The 13731-nt window shown below is 43.2% G+C and overlaps 1 protein-coding gene across 1 annotated transcript in view; it reads right to left on the bottom strand.

The window, feature by feature from the left end:
• The window catches only part of LOC144752864 (histone acetyltransferase p300-like), a 381934-nt gene that overhangs the window by 189318 nt on the left and 178885 nt on the right, over nt 1–13731 (bottom strand). Inside the window, exon 3 of the mRNA XM_078640701.1 lies at nt 6266–6413. Coding sequence (XP_078496827.1) covers nt 6266–6413 — 148 coding nt within the window. The remainder of the gene's footprint in view (nt 1–6265; nt 6414–13731) is intronic.

The raw sequence follows: 13731 nt of genomic DNA, 5'->3' as shown, positions 1-13731 counted from the left end.
CCCTACAGTGTCTAAGTCAATTCTTAAACATTGTAAGTGCAGTATTGCCACTAAGAGTATATGGTGCTGGGAGTATTTCATTACGAACTCCAAAGCACCATAATGGCTTTACTGAAAACTGGAACGTTTGGTATCAAACTTCTCAGCACATTAAACCCACACTAATGCCAGTGTGGGATTTAATGACAAATGCACCCAGAGGGCATCTTAGAGATGCCCCCTGAAAAACGACCGGCCTCTGGTGGGTTCCCTGACTGGTACATACTAGCCTGCCACCACGAGACATGTTTCTGGACCCGAGGTGGGAGCCTTCGCTCCCTGGGCCCTGAAACAAAGCCTTTCCTTTGTTATGTGGGAGGTGTGGTCACACCTCCCACAGACCAGGAAAAGCAATCTGTGGCAGGGAAGCTTCAAAGGCCTTGCCGTCTTTGTAATACGACCCCAGTCTCTCCTGCTATCAGAAGCAGGCCCCCTTCCTGACTTCCCTCCTTTTCGGCAGAAAGGAGGCGAGAAAAATTAGCCAGCCCAGAAGGTGTTCAAACGTGGAGCGGTGCACTCCCAAAATGTCTTTTCCAATAAAAAAGACTGACCAATTCCTTTTTGCAAGGCAATCCTTTATTTCAAAAGTCATCAGAAAACAAGAGCACCAGCCAACGAGTTTCGTTCAAAGGAGATTGAACTTCATCAGGGCACAAAGTAGGTGAAAACTAATGGAGATCCAATATCATTGGTTCCCCAGATTCTAAGTTGATGGTAAAGCGCGAGATGTCCTATGGTATCATAGATGAGGAAACATATTGGCAAATGGCAATGTCCCGGGGGTAGGCACCCCGTAACATTGCAGGAGGCGGTCCTGGGGGGGGGGGGGTGGTGGTCACTAGGGCCATTGAGGGCTCAAGGAGGGGGGCCACACAGCCCTCCTCCCAACATTCAGATAGCCCAGGAGAGATGGTGGTCTGTGGGGCCGGAGGGCCGTAACGGACCCCCATATTAGCTTAATTTGTGCCCAGGGGAGGTGGTGGTCGCCGGGGCAGGGTGGGAGGGGCAGGAGCCCCCCCCAACTCCTATAATTAAGTTGGAGTCCCGAGGAGGTGGCGGTCCCCGGGGCTTGAGGGTGGCCACGAGGCCCCCCGACCACTATTAATGCAAAGCCCCGGGGTGTGACGGTCCCCGGGGCAGTGTGGGTGGAGGGAGCCCCCCACGCATTTTTTTTTTAAAAAGCCCTGGGGCGGTGGCGGTCCACGGGGCTGCGGGGGCCTCGTGCCCCCCCCAGCACACTATGATCAAAGCCCTGGGGAGGTGGTGGAACCCGGGGCTGTGGGGGCCCCCACACCATAATTTGGAATTGCCCACGGGACCTGGCCCACCGGGGGCTTATAGATAACGAAGTGCGGGAGCCCGTGCTTTGTTTTTTTTTTATTTATTCGGCCGGATTCGCGCACCCAGCGCAAATTAAGCTGATTTTTCTTTTTTTTTGGCCCTGGGGGTCCTTGTGGAACTCCCTGAGCAGGCCTAGGGGGTCAGGGTGTTTCTACCCTGCCCCCTTTTCTTGTTTTTTATCATTTTATTCCTTTTGTCTTGTGACTTGGTTACAGAGGAGTCACAAGATGGCTGCCAACACTTCCTGGTTTGGAGTGTTGGCAGCCAATCTGAATGAAGCTTGTGCACGGGAAGGTTCGGGAAGCCTCTTCGGTGCTCAGATAAATATTTTTTTATTTTTGAATTTCTCAGCAACTAATGAATAGATTTACACCATTTAAAAAAAAGGTCGCTTTCGAAACCAAGAGCTACCTTTTTGCAAAATTTGGTGTAATTCCGTTCAGCAGTTTGGAATGTAGCCGTGTCTAAAGTTTCCTATGGAAATTAACATGGGGAAAATCTCGGCCCCCGCTTGACGAATCACCCCCAAACCTTCAAGACAGGAGCGACGTGAGCTGGTGTCATTAGTTTGGAAAATTTTGCAAAGATTCGTCAAACGGCGCCAAAGATGTTGGCAAATCAAAAAACTCTTTTCCTATGGAAACTAGGTCCTAACTGTAACTACCTACTGGAGACTGCCAGTAGGTTATATACATATATTTGCTATTTTTAGAACTTGGTGTGGAGCTCTTTCTTGAGTTGTGTTATCATTTATTGACCATTGTGTGTATTTTGTGAATGTCTTGCACACCTTTGTGTTAAACCTAAAGCTTTTCGACCAAACTACCCCCAAATAGAGCACTTTGGGATTGCATAGCAAGCCCCTATCCACTAGTAAGGAAACCTCTGAGCTCTTTGCATGGTATATCAGATTATTGATATATCACAAAGAGCCAGCTTTCTACAGATGCTGCGGATGCGATGTGGTCGACGTGTCTTCCAGCTGGGATTCCTCGGTCCACAAAGATGGTGAGGGGGTTCTAGTTGTAGGGTCGAGGTCCCACAAAGTCCTCTCCCATCTGGTCAAAGTCCAATAGCCACTGGACTATCAATCGTCCACTGTCGCAGTCACTAGCCAATCCTTCCTGAGTCGATAATTCACGTTCAGAGGGTCCCAGCAACTCTGACAGCACTCTTTGGTTCTGGAAATTCAGGTCTTGGTCCTCAGTGCTGCCAGGAAGTGGTGGTAGTGGCTTGAAGACTTTGGGCTATCAAACTACTCTACTAAAGGGGGAACCTATTCTGAAAGTTCAGAGTAATTCACAAGTTCATCCCAGATTTTCTTCTTTTAGTCCATACAAGAGGAGGGATCCATAAAGCGATTTCCAAGAAGAACGTCTTTATTTATGTTCCATCAATAGGTCACACTCCAGCCTAGCCAATGCGTTTCATCCTGAGAAGGACTTGTATTACTTATCTAAAATTGGATTTGACTAGTCTTAGTATGGCAATGAACAAACAGTTTCTCTCACATGGGATCTGCAAAGTGATGCAGACAAGCATGCGACAGAGCGTGTATTAATACCAAACTTAGACTGGCCAAATCCATAAAGTGTTCCCTCTTCAATAGTTTTTTGGTGTATGTACAGTGGTTCCTGAGCAGTGGAACCGCAAGAGGTGGAGCACTATTGTTCAACATTATCAGCACTAGCAACAGTGCAGTCGTCCTAGGGCCAATACTGCTCTAGTTTGTTGTGCTTACTTGGGCGACCAGCTTGCCCCAGCAAGCTTCTTCAGCTGCTGTGTTCCTGTGCTGTGAACAGGAGGGCAGTCGGCTGGCCCTTGGAGTTCTTTTGGCTTGACTGGGCTCTGAGGATACTTCTACTTTAGTAGGACACAGCAGGTGCAGTCCTCTTCAATGCAGCCTCTCTTTGCTAGTCCCTCGGTGCAGCAGGGCAGTTCTTCTTCTGAGTCAGTGGAGATCTGAGTTCTGGGTGCCAGGAGTGCCATATTTCTTTAAAAAATGCCCTCAGAGTAGGAGGCGGTTAGTAGACAATAGGCTACCAGGTTCACCCTCTCAAGATGATCATTTCCTGGGAAGTGTGGCATCTGGCTATCCCAGGATGCACCATTCCACCCACTCCCAAGATGGCGAGACCCCTCTCTCGACACTCAGAGGTGTTGCTAACAAGGCGCTACACACCCCTGGAAAGAATGGTTTATCAACTGGTTTCTCCTCTCCTATCCCCAGTGCCAGCATCTCTGCCTAAACAATAAAGCAGCCCCTCTCCTAAGTGTTACCAATTTGCCCATCAAAGGAGGATTATGATTTTAAGCTTGTCCTTTGGGCTAAGACCTGTGTGGCTTCCTGCAGGAGAGAGGTAACACCTCTCTCCCATGCAGGCCCCTATTGTGTCTTTTCCTGTGAGTTGTTAGCATGTCTCCCAGGAGGGGAGAAAGCGGTCCGAACGACAAGCCCGGTACATCAATAAACTGCCACTGAAACCTTGGGCAACTAATATGTCAACTTCTATAGTTGCACTTTGAATTTAATGTCACTGGTGGGCATTTTAACCATTCAATCGGATTTAATGCACTGCCTCTTTTGATACCATAATTAATAGTCCCATTCAGAAGTTAGCAGGGCTGCGGGGCCAGCCTGTAACTCTGTACTTGCCAATAATGCTACTAGTCTTTCCACAGTAAAAACTTCAAATTAGGGTTCTACTGCTAGAACATTAAAAGTACAGGCTCCACTTTTTAACAGACAGCACCCTGTCTTTGTGTTAGTTAGGCCATATGGGTGACTTACATACATAAAATGGGAGGTTTGGGCTTTGCCATTACTTTAAGTGGCAAAGTTGAGTTAGTAGTTTTAAACTGCCCTTCCAGTCTGCAGTGGCAGACTGGGAGCCATGTTTTATCTTATCCCACTCAGGGTGGCACAACAAGTGCTGGTGTCCCTGAAGGACACTAACTTACATCCCCCTGGGTACCCATGGTACTTTATACTAGGGCCATACAGATAAGTTAGGCTATGCCAATTTGGGACAAGCCAACTAAACTTACACCATTTTAAGGGTCAGAGCACAAGCAAAGAGTCCTGTTTAGCAGGGCTCAAGGCATCTCAGAGCCATTACACCAGTTCACTAGTAGTCAAAGTGTGGGCAAAGGGTCGGGGTAAACCTGCAAAAAGCCTGTTTTTTAACATGCAGTAATCGCAAATACAGTGACTGCCACTTGACTTACAGGTGAACAATGCTGTGTCTCACTCAATAACATCGACAAGCCTGATTTAGTTGACTATTTTAGATTCTATGACATTGGAATAGCACTAGTCATCTATATAACTGTCAACTGTGTAGTCTTTGGCAGATTGCATGCCCTTACTTGCCAATGGAGATTTAGATTTATTTATTTTTATGGCAACTTGCCGAAATAAAGATGCACTGACTGACTGATAGTAATGATGATCTTTTTGAGTGACATGTTGCTGGATTATACCACCAAATCCTCTCCATGACTGGAGATCTGTATCTTCAGGGCATGGACGGAGGTTCTCTTTGTAAGAGTAGACGCTGTGGAAGTGCCTGTGCCAGGATATTTTGGGCTGATAATCCCAGATTTCAGATGGTTTGCTTTTGAAGCACAGTTCTCAGATGACTTACCAAGAGATTCAGCATTTACAAATCACAGTAACTGATCCTGTGTCTTTAAAATGTTATTGCTGAATGTCCCACAGACATCACAGTTGCTGGTATATGCCCAGCTTGGTTGGGACAAAATATACATTTCACGTGTGGGTCCTAAGGAACGATCTTCCTTGCCCAAACACCTAACATGGCTTGAAGAGAGTTCTTGGATGAACAGTCAGTCGAACAAAAACAATTAACCTCCACTATTGAGTGCAGCAAGGAGCCAACACCGCCTCCTCCTTTCGTATCAGAAGACCAAGGTCTCACCAGAGAAAAATTTCAAATGGTCAAAAAGCAAAAATGAGCAGAGCTAAGGGGATTCCTTGTTGCTTCTTACTATTAACCACAAAATCGTACAGTTGGAGCCTCAGATGAGGGTTGGAACCATGGACACCTCCACATTATTGGCTAGAGTTTGGTTAATAAAAAGAGGTTACTTGAGTTCTCACATTTTTTTCCATTTGTTTTCAATGTTAATTGCTGTATTAAAATACTGCTATGTTAATACTGACTACAGATGACTCCTCTGATCTTTGGGAATAATTCACATATGTAAATCTGTGGAAAAACAATACTGGGTAACATCAATGCTAATGACTGAAGACAAATGCCTGCAACTGGTCTCTTTTTACATTACTGACTTCCCACCCCTTGAATCTTCCCTTATCTTCATAATTTTATAACCCTTCCCATTCTATCTTTGAAAACTCTGCTGTCTGGTTCCTCGGAAAGCAACTTTTTCCAGACAATTTAAGTGATCCTCAATGCTATCATTTGCTTCTATAGTCTACTACACTATACAACTTTGAATCCCCTATACAATATAATTTACATACTGTACTCCTACAAAATTTACATGATGTATTTCTAAAGTCATTAAGCACTGGATGAATTCTGACTGCTATAATTGCAGTTGCACTCCTGAACCTTCCCCATTTCATTTCATACACTATAGCCACTTTTCGAGCACGAGTAAAACTTTATAAGCTAAAAAAACATTTGTGATCACCAGGAAAGAAGCAATCAATAGCTGAAAGACAAGCTTCACACTTCCATCAAATGTGGAGAGCGAATCTCCCAGTTCAGTGAAGCACAGGTTACCTCATACGTGCAAGAAGCTGGGAGAAGAAGCAGCTATGCCTCCTCCACATTTGCACTCTTAAGTCCTCAGAAAAGAGACAGATTTTTCTTCACCCTATCCTTCTCCTTACTTGTCTTTTATCTCCGGCCTCACTTCCACAGACTTGTCCGAGGCATGGACCACGTTGACAGTCACCTTACGAGCCTCAGGAGGGCTTTGCCGACTGAGATAATCATTAACTCTGTTCTCCAGGAAGGTCCCCAATCTGGTAGGTAGCCCTGAAATATAAAAACATATGCATGATTCAATGCATCGGCAGCCCTCAACGTTTTCAACAGGTGCAGCACAGAGGTTGGATTGCACTTGACCTACATTCAAAATCTTTTCTAGGAGGCGGCACTACTGTGACCGTCAACAGCCCAGTTACTTAGGAGGTCTTGGATGCTTTAAACAACAACATAATAAGTAACGGCTACTTCCCAAAGCACAGAAAGGAATATGTTACTTACCCTGTAAGAATTAGTTTGTGAGGTGCAGTGCTGTAGATTCACAAGCTCAGCATACTCCTGTCATCTAGTGTTGGGCTCCAAAGTGTGCATCTTGTTTTTTTCCAAGGTGTTTTGAGTCACGAGTAGGTGTGAGCGGAATGTTTTTTTCCACCCGCAGAATTTTGATCAGTCCGTGTTACTCTTTTAACTTTGAGTTCTGGCCAAATTCCGCCAATGGTTACAACCAATACTGTTTGATGATATATATTTTGTTGGTTCCTTTTGTACTGTTCGGACTATCATCCCATTTTAAGACGTAATATTTTTGTTATCAGGAGGAATTCTTTGTTTTCTGCTTTTCCATCCTATTTAGACATATTAGTTTTCGCCTGTTTGTTATTTTTTAGATTTTTATCTAGATTGAATGAATGGATCCCCATAGGATCATGATGTATGTGATTGAAAGAGTATGAGTTGGAATGACTGTATGAATGATTTTTTTCTGTGGGGGCTTATTTTGTATTTTTCATTGGAATTTTCTCGTTAACATATGTATTGAAATTTACCAACTGTCTATCTATGAATACTGATTACAACTTATTTATGCACTTACTATTCATGTTGGTTTGTTGATCCATTTTCTCCTGGGAGGGAGATGTAAATCTTAAGTGACTGTACAAGCACTGATTGATTCAATACAGGTGGAGATTTTTTGTCTTATTATTGTGTCAAATTCCGCCAATCACCGCGTGGCAGAATTTTTTGACCGTGAGGTGTAGTAAGCGGACTCTGTATATACTTTAGTAAAGTGAGATATAATGTGCACAGAGTCCAGTGGATCCCCAAAGGCTTGCGTAGATAATAAAAGCTCTATTTGTGGTAGCGTGGTTGAGCAGTTAGGCTAATTATTGGGCTGTGTTAAGTATTTATTGCTCAGACAAGAAATGACAGGACACACTCAAAGACTGAATCCAGACCAATTGTCTGTATAAAAAAATATAATTTTGTTATTTTATCATAGAATCAAGAAGCACTTAGTTTCATGAAAGTTGCAGTTTTAAAGGTAGAAATACTTTTCAGAATTGCAGTTTAGGCTGTTTTGCAAGGCAGTAAAAAGGCTTTCCAGTATCAAGATAGCTTTTGTATGGTCAGTCAAATACAGTTGACTTTGCAGTTGTAAAAGAAAGGTTGTAAGGAAAAATCACAATGCAATCCTATAGGAGAAAACACAAGTTGAGCAGTAATGGGTAAGTACCAGACTTACTTCCCCAGTCTTCAGGGTTTTTTGACAACCACGGGCAAGGTTCCGTTTAAGGTAGGTACTGCACCCCCAGAGACACTGGGGCAGCTGGGTGCAGAGGTCGCGGCGTCCAATGTTAGTCTATGCCGAACAGGGGCACCTCGTAGAGGTGCAGATTCGCAGGTAAGAATCCGTGGTTTCATGGCAAAGCCCAGGGGTTGAAAAAAAGCACAGGGGGGCACAAGCCAGTGTAGCAAGGAGTCTGCTCCTACACAGAACTGTGCATAGAGACTTGGAACCTCAGTGAATTAGGATGTGCCAAAACTCACCTTAGTACCCAACATCCCCTACCCGACTTCCATAACACCAATGATTAGACAACCCAGAACATGGAACTTAGATTACCTCAGGCAATGTGGAACACATGAACACTCTTTCGTTATACTCTCATACCATAAACAGGGAGTAAAAGAAGACACGTGCAAGTTTGAAATATTTAATTCTAATGCAGTGTTCTCATGCGCAGTATCTTAGCTAATACAAGCAGACATATTATAAGCAACAAGATTATCAGCATAGTTACTATTCCATAAAATACAAAGGGAGAAAGCATGTTGTAATGCTAAATGGAAACACGTTTAAAAAATACCTATATTTCACCCTCCCTTGCTAGTAGGTTATTTTATATCTACAGAAGGTCTCTTGTAGAGATGGATCACATCAGATTCTGCAGCAGCTCTCAGCATGTGAATGTTCTCCAAGTGTGTGTGATCATGCCTACGCAGTGCATTATTAAACGTGCCAAAATCAGGGGTGGGCACAGCTGCATAAATGTTATATCTAGAATGTGCGCTGATCAGTCCGAACAACAACCACTGTGTTGAAATAACCTTGAAGGCCTCAGCACTCACTGTTCAGACAAAGCTTACCAAGCAAGCTGCTAATATAGACAAACATTATTCTTGTGTGAAGCAAAACACTCTGCTAAACTCTAAACATTTATTATAGTGTGTGCCATGTGCAAAAGGCAGCAGAAAGGACAAATGGCGTTTAAACTTCTAATAAGCTCATGTCAACTTAACACAGTGTAAATGCAAGGGTCAGACCCACGACACCCTCCCTTGATCTGAGCACGATAAGAAAGGGGCAAATTTGGAAAGCAGAATTCAAGAACAACAGTCAGAACCAAGTTCAAATTGCCGCAATGAAAAAACAGGAGCAAATTCCATAAATTGAAAGTACTTCAAATCAAGCAATTTTAGCCACGGGCATAGGGAAGTTGATAGCCCTGGGCTGAAAACAATGAAGACGAGAAAAAAAAATTAAAAAATCCGACGTCCAACATGTGATCTCGGCCATGGAAGAGAGAGAAGCGATGACACATCTCACTCCAACAATGTATATGCAAAGTATGTCGCAACAGCCTCCAACAGGAAGTCACTGTTCTCATCTGAAAACATCTCAGCCATCCAACTCAGCAATGGGAAGGAACATACATGTTCCTCAACAACCAGAGCCTCTAGCACCATCAGAGGGCAACTCGGTGTTTCTTCAATGAAACTGCGTGCCAAGAAATCGTGCGCCGCTGCAAAAACATTCCAACGTCCCAGAACGCCATGCATCGCTGCAAAGGCCATAATCCCTCTGCCAGAACAAAGCAATTCATGAGCAACTAAGGGGCTCATCAGTTGATCATAATCCGTGTTGGGAGACACCGTATTGCAGAGACACAAATCCAGGCCCCAGTCGAAATCGCAACTCAGGCAATGAAAGACAGGCTGGATGCATGTGAAAAAGGAAAATCAAAACGATAATCCATAAGCTGCACTCAATGTAGCAAGAGGTAGCTGTAGCGCTCCATAATATTCAAGCATTCGGTTGGGGAGCAGCAACAGCCGTGACAGATCTTCTCGCAACACAGGACGTGCATCCATTTTGAAAAAAACAAAACAGAAGTACGCCTGCAACCAAAGCGAGCACTAAGGGAAATCCACCAAACAGGCTGGAAAAAAAATCTAATGAAAAAATGCCGGGAACACACCAAATTAAGGGCCCGATGTAGGTAATTATTATGTACCGATTCATAAATACCGAATTTTACCGATTCGGTATTTACAAATCGGTAAATGCTATGTAGGTATTTTTACCGAATAAATTAACGAATCAGTAATATGCGGTAATTACCGAATCAGTATTTACCGATTCGGTAATTGCCATTAATTCCTATGGGCTTTGAGGCCCATAGGAACCAAATGGCAATTACCGAATCGGTAAAATTACCGAATTGACAAGGGGCAGGGTGTCACTTTGACATCCTGTTGCACCCCTGATTCAAGCTTGTGTGCCATTTGACACACATACATGCCCTTAGGGCATGTATATGTGCCACATGGCACAGGTGTACATGCACAGATGTGCATGTACACAGGAATTTGTTATTTACCATCAAATAGTATTTGATGGTAAATAACTAATTCTTAAGGGCCTGAGGCACTGTTTACAGTGCCACCTACATCTAGATTTACCGATTCGGTAAATTTACCGAATCAGTATTTTACCGAAACGGTAAATTTACCGAATCGGTAAATTTTAAGTCCCCTACATGTCACAAACCAAATACCGGTCGGTAACGACCAGTATTTGGTGACCTACATCTGGCCCATAGTTTGAAAAGAAGTCACAAGGCCACTGCTAACAACTTTAAAAAAGTGAGCCAGCCCTGTGGTGGAGGACGCATTAAAGATAGTGTGAATTAATTCAATGAAATGCAAGGGAAAATCCGTATTTTATAAAGCGTGCACTTCCGTGCGGGTGTTTGCCACGTGAAGGACAAATGTTTCACGAGCAGATGTGGGGGCGACTTCTTTATGAGATAATAGAGCTCCTATGCGACTCATCTTGTTGAACTCTGCTTTCAAGGTCAGAATCGACGGCCAGATGGAAACATCGAGCTTCCCATGTGGAGGAGGAAACATTACGTTTTTACAGCAGACTACACGTTCACTGACTGGAACCACGTAAGGAATGCCGGCTACCATCCCACAACAATCCTCATTGTTTCAAAGTAAATAACTACCGTTTGCTAGTAATGTGAATGTGGGTATGATAGCAGGTGCCAGTGTACCTTTTAAAATACAGGCTAAAATAGGCTCATTCTGATTACAAGAGCCTTGCAATTGGATATTCCTACACATTAGTGAGTGATCTGGTGTTGTAGTGCAATCCTCTCGATTCAAATAAACCTGTTTTACCTCCCTAAAGCACCTATAGGTAAATGGTAATGACCAAGCTTCATGAAGATAAGTGCTCATATCTGCCAAAAGCGAAGAACTTCATGCAGGCCTCGAAGTTGAACAGGGGGAAAGGTAAAGTTATTAACCCGTGGATAAGCCACTCAGCAGAATTTGTCTCAGCCACAGAAAATGGTAACGGTTCTAACTTTTCAATATGTAACATAGAAAATGTTGCATCCTTCATAGACATAAAACATTGCTTTTCAGTCAAATTAAAGAGGCAAACAAAGATGAGGTATTCATGTAGTGCCAGCGCACTTTTCCTGACTTCAACGTCTGCGAAGTCCATGCACATTACATAATGGAATGCAATTGATTTTGACCATAGTATAAAACAGATACATCCTCTTGCACAATATCAACAACAGAAGAAACAATATTATCTTATGTGTAAATGTGGGAAGAATGCGTGTTAATGCTGTTATCTACAACTGCTAGCACTTTTTCTAAATTTGCTTGATCTATTGCTCTAATGCGGGAAGCAGCCTCAACCTGGGACAGTTTCCAAACTTTGTTGTAAATAGCATATATCCACCTTTTGGATCTGCCGGAAGCCGGGCCCTTGACAAAATCATTCAGATCAACATCGTCAGTCAATTTAGATAAATGCAGCTTAACTGACGCTAAAGTGGAATGTTTGAGCCAACTCTGACATAATTTGCCTACAGACTAGGTAGTCACAGAATGGCCACTTTCAAAACGGGGATCCTCTCTAACCTGTGTATAGCCTTGAGCTAAACCAAGAAAATTATTCTGGCAAGAATCTGCACTTTTGTGCCACAGCAACCAACCCTTAAGATCCAAACTGGATATGTTAAAGGAAGAATTCAGTAACAGCGACTGTAATGCTCTAATTGAAAAATTGGTATTATTATCCCAACCGGAGTATTCCTCCAATTCAGGAAAGAAGGAGCATTTAATTTTTTAGTAGTAGCCAATCCAAAGCAGGTCGTTTGTGGAATTGTAGAATTCCAACACAACATATGGTTCGGGATGAGACATGCACAATGCAAAGCCTCAGTGCCTTACACTTGCCAACTTTTAGAACCCCAAACAGATTTAAGATCAATAGTATCCTTCCACAGCTCATAGCCCCCAACAGCCAATTGGTCTAGAAAGGACTTCGAATATAATAATTTTGTGTGGGTCAGTCTAACCTTGGAAGTGGACTTCTCAATCATTTTTAAAAAAAATGCATTGGGATTTGACTGATTAAAATCAGTAAAGTAATTGAACCTCTTTAAAAGAGAAGGGGAGCTGCCTTCAACAGGAGCGGGACAATGTTCCCATTGTGTATAATTAACTATATTAATTAGTTAACACCTCCTGGTGTTACACTTATGTAGGTAGTGATTGCCAAAGTGTTGATAAGAAAACATATCACCATAATTTGAAGAATCTAAATACAAATCTTCAGCATCAAAGGCAGCATAATATTCAAATTAGAAAACAAATCTTCTACGGCCCGAACATCCCAATCATCAGAACGTATATTTTAATTAATCACATCACCCATAGAAACCCTTAGGACATTTGGGACATTAATAACCTCTGTGGGTCCGTGGATTTGAAATCTAATAGCATCCCACACAATCCCATCTAAGACGGGCCAAGCAGTAATGTTAATAAAAGCCAGGTCCCTCTTCAATCTGTGTGATGAGGAAGGGGGTGCCAATGTTCCATTAATATGTCGAATACATGTTCTCTCTTCAACATTGTGTCCGTTGACAAGGCGGAAAAAATACACCACAAATCCAATTGACATGAACCAGTAAATTGAAAAAAGCACCAACCAAATGTAGGTCCAAGGGGAAATCAAAAAATGTTTTTTAAACCATGTTGCAAAAACAGAAATTTTTAAAGGGGTCTTTGATGTGTGAGAGTCAGTGTAAAATGAAAATCTGGACTCTGTAGCCAAACACGTTTGCAAGTCAGGCATCAATAAGTCTGTGGGGTAAGTATATTCAGTCTCATCAAGATGAGCATCAGGTGGAGAACTCAATAAATGACTGGAAACTGCAGGCATCTCGAGGGCAACGTCAGGCCTGTTAGTAGGAGCCGGGGCCAAAACTGAATGTCTTAAAAAAGATGGACAGGAGACCGCTGGTATCATACTAAGAAGAATCGGCCACTCTGTGTAGTTTGACATTGTCAATGGAGATGTACCTTTTTTCCTTACGACCTGAAAGTGGTGGTAAAATGACTGTTCTTGTGCCCTGCACTCCAAGTACAGGAACTGGAGCTCGATATGAGGGACCAAATTCTTTCTTGTTTTCGATCTTCTCTCGAACCAGTTCTCCAACTCAGGGTAGCCTGCCAACTACCGGAATCTGCAAAGCAGCATCAGATGTGGAGGGCAAGTGTTCCTTTGCAAGACTGTCTCTTGTCTCTAGTAGATTCTGTAAAACATGACAATGTTCATCTATGTCAAAGGGGGCAGCAACCGCCGCCTGGTCTAGACCTTTAAGGTCCGGGACGAACATTTTGATGCCAAAGAGCATTTTGTATGGGGTCCGCCCACCCAGAGACCTTTTCGGGAGATTATTAAGTGCACGTTGTACGCTATTGAGATGGG

Source organism: Lissotriton helveticus, chromosome 1_1 (genome assembly GCF_964261635.1).
Source record: "Lissotriton helveticus chromosome 1_1, aLisHel1.1, whole genome shotgun sequence".
NCBI classification, from domain to species: domain Eukaryota; kingdom Metazoa; phylum Chordata; class Amphibia; order Caudata; family Salamandridae; genus Lissotriton; species Lissotriton helveticus.
Note: the sequence above shows the minus strand (reverse complement) of the source record. Positions and strands in the feature narration are given on the sequence as shown.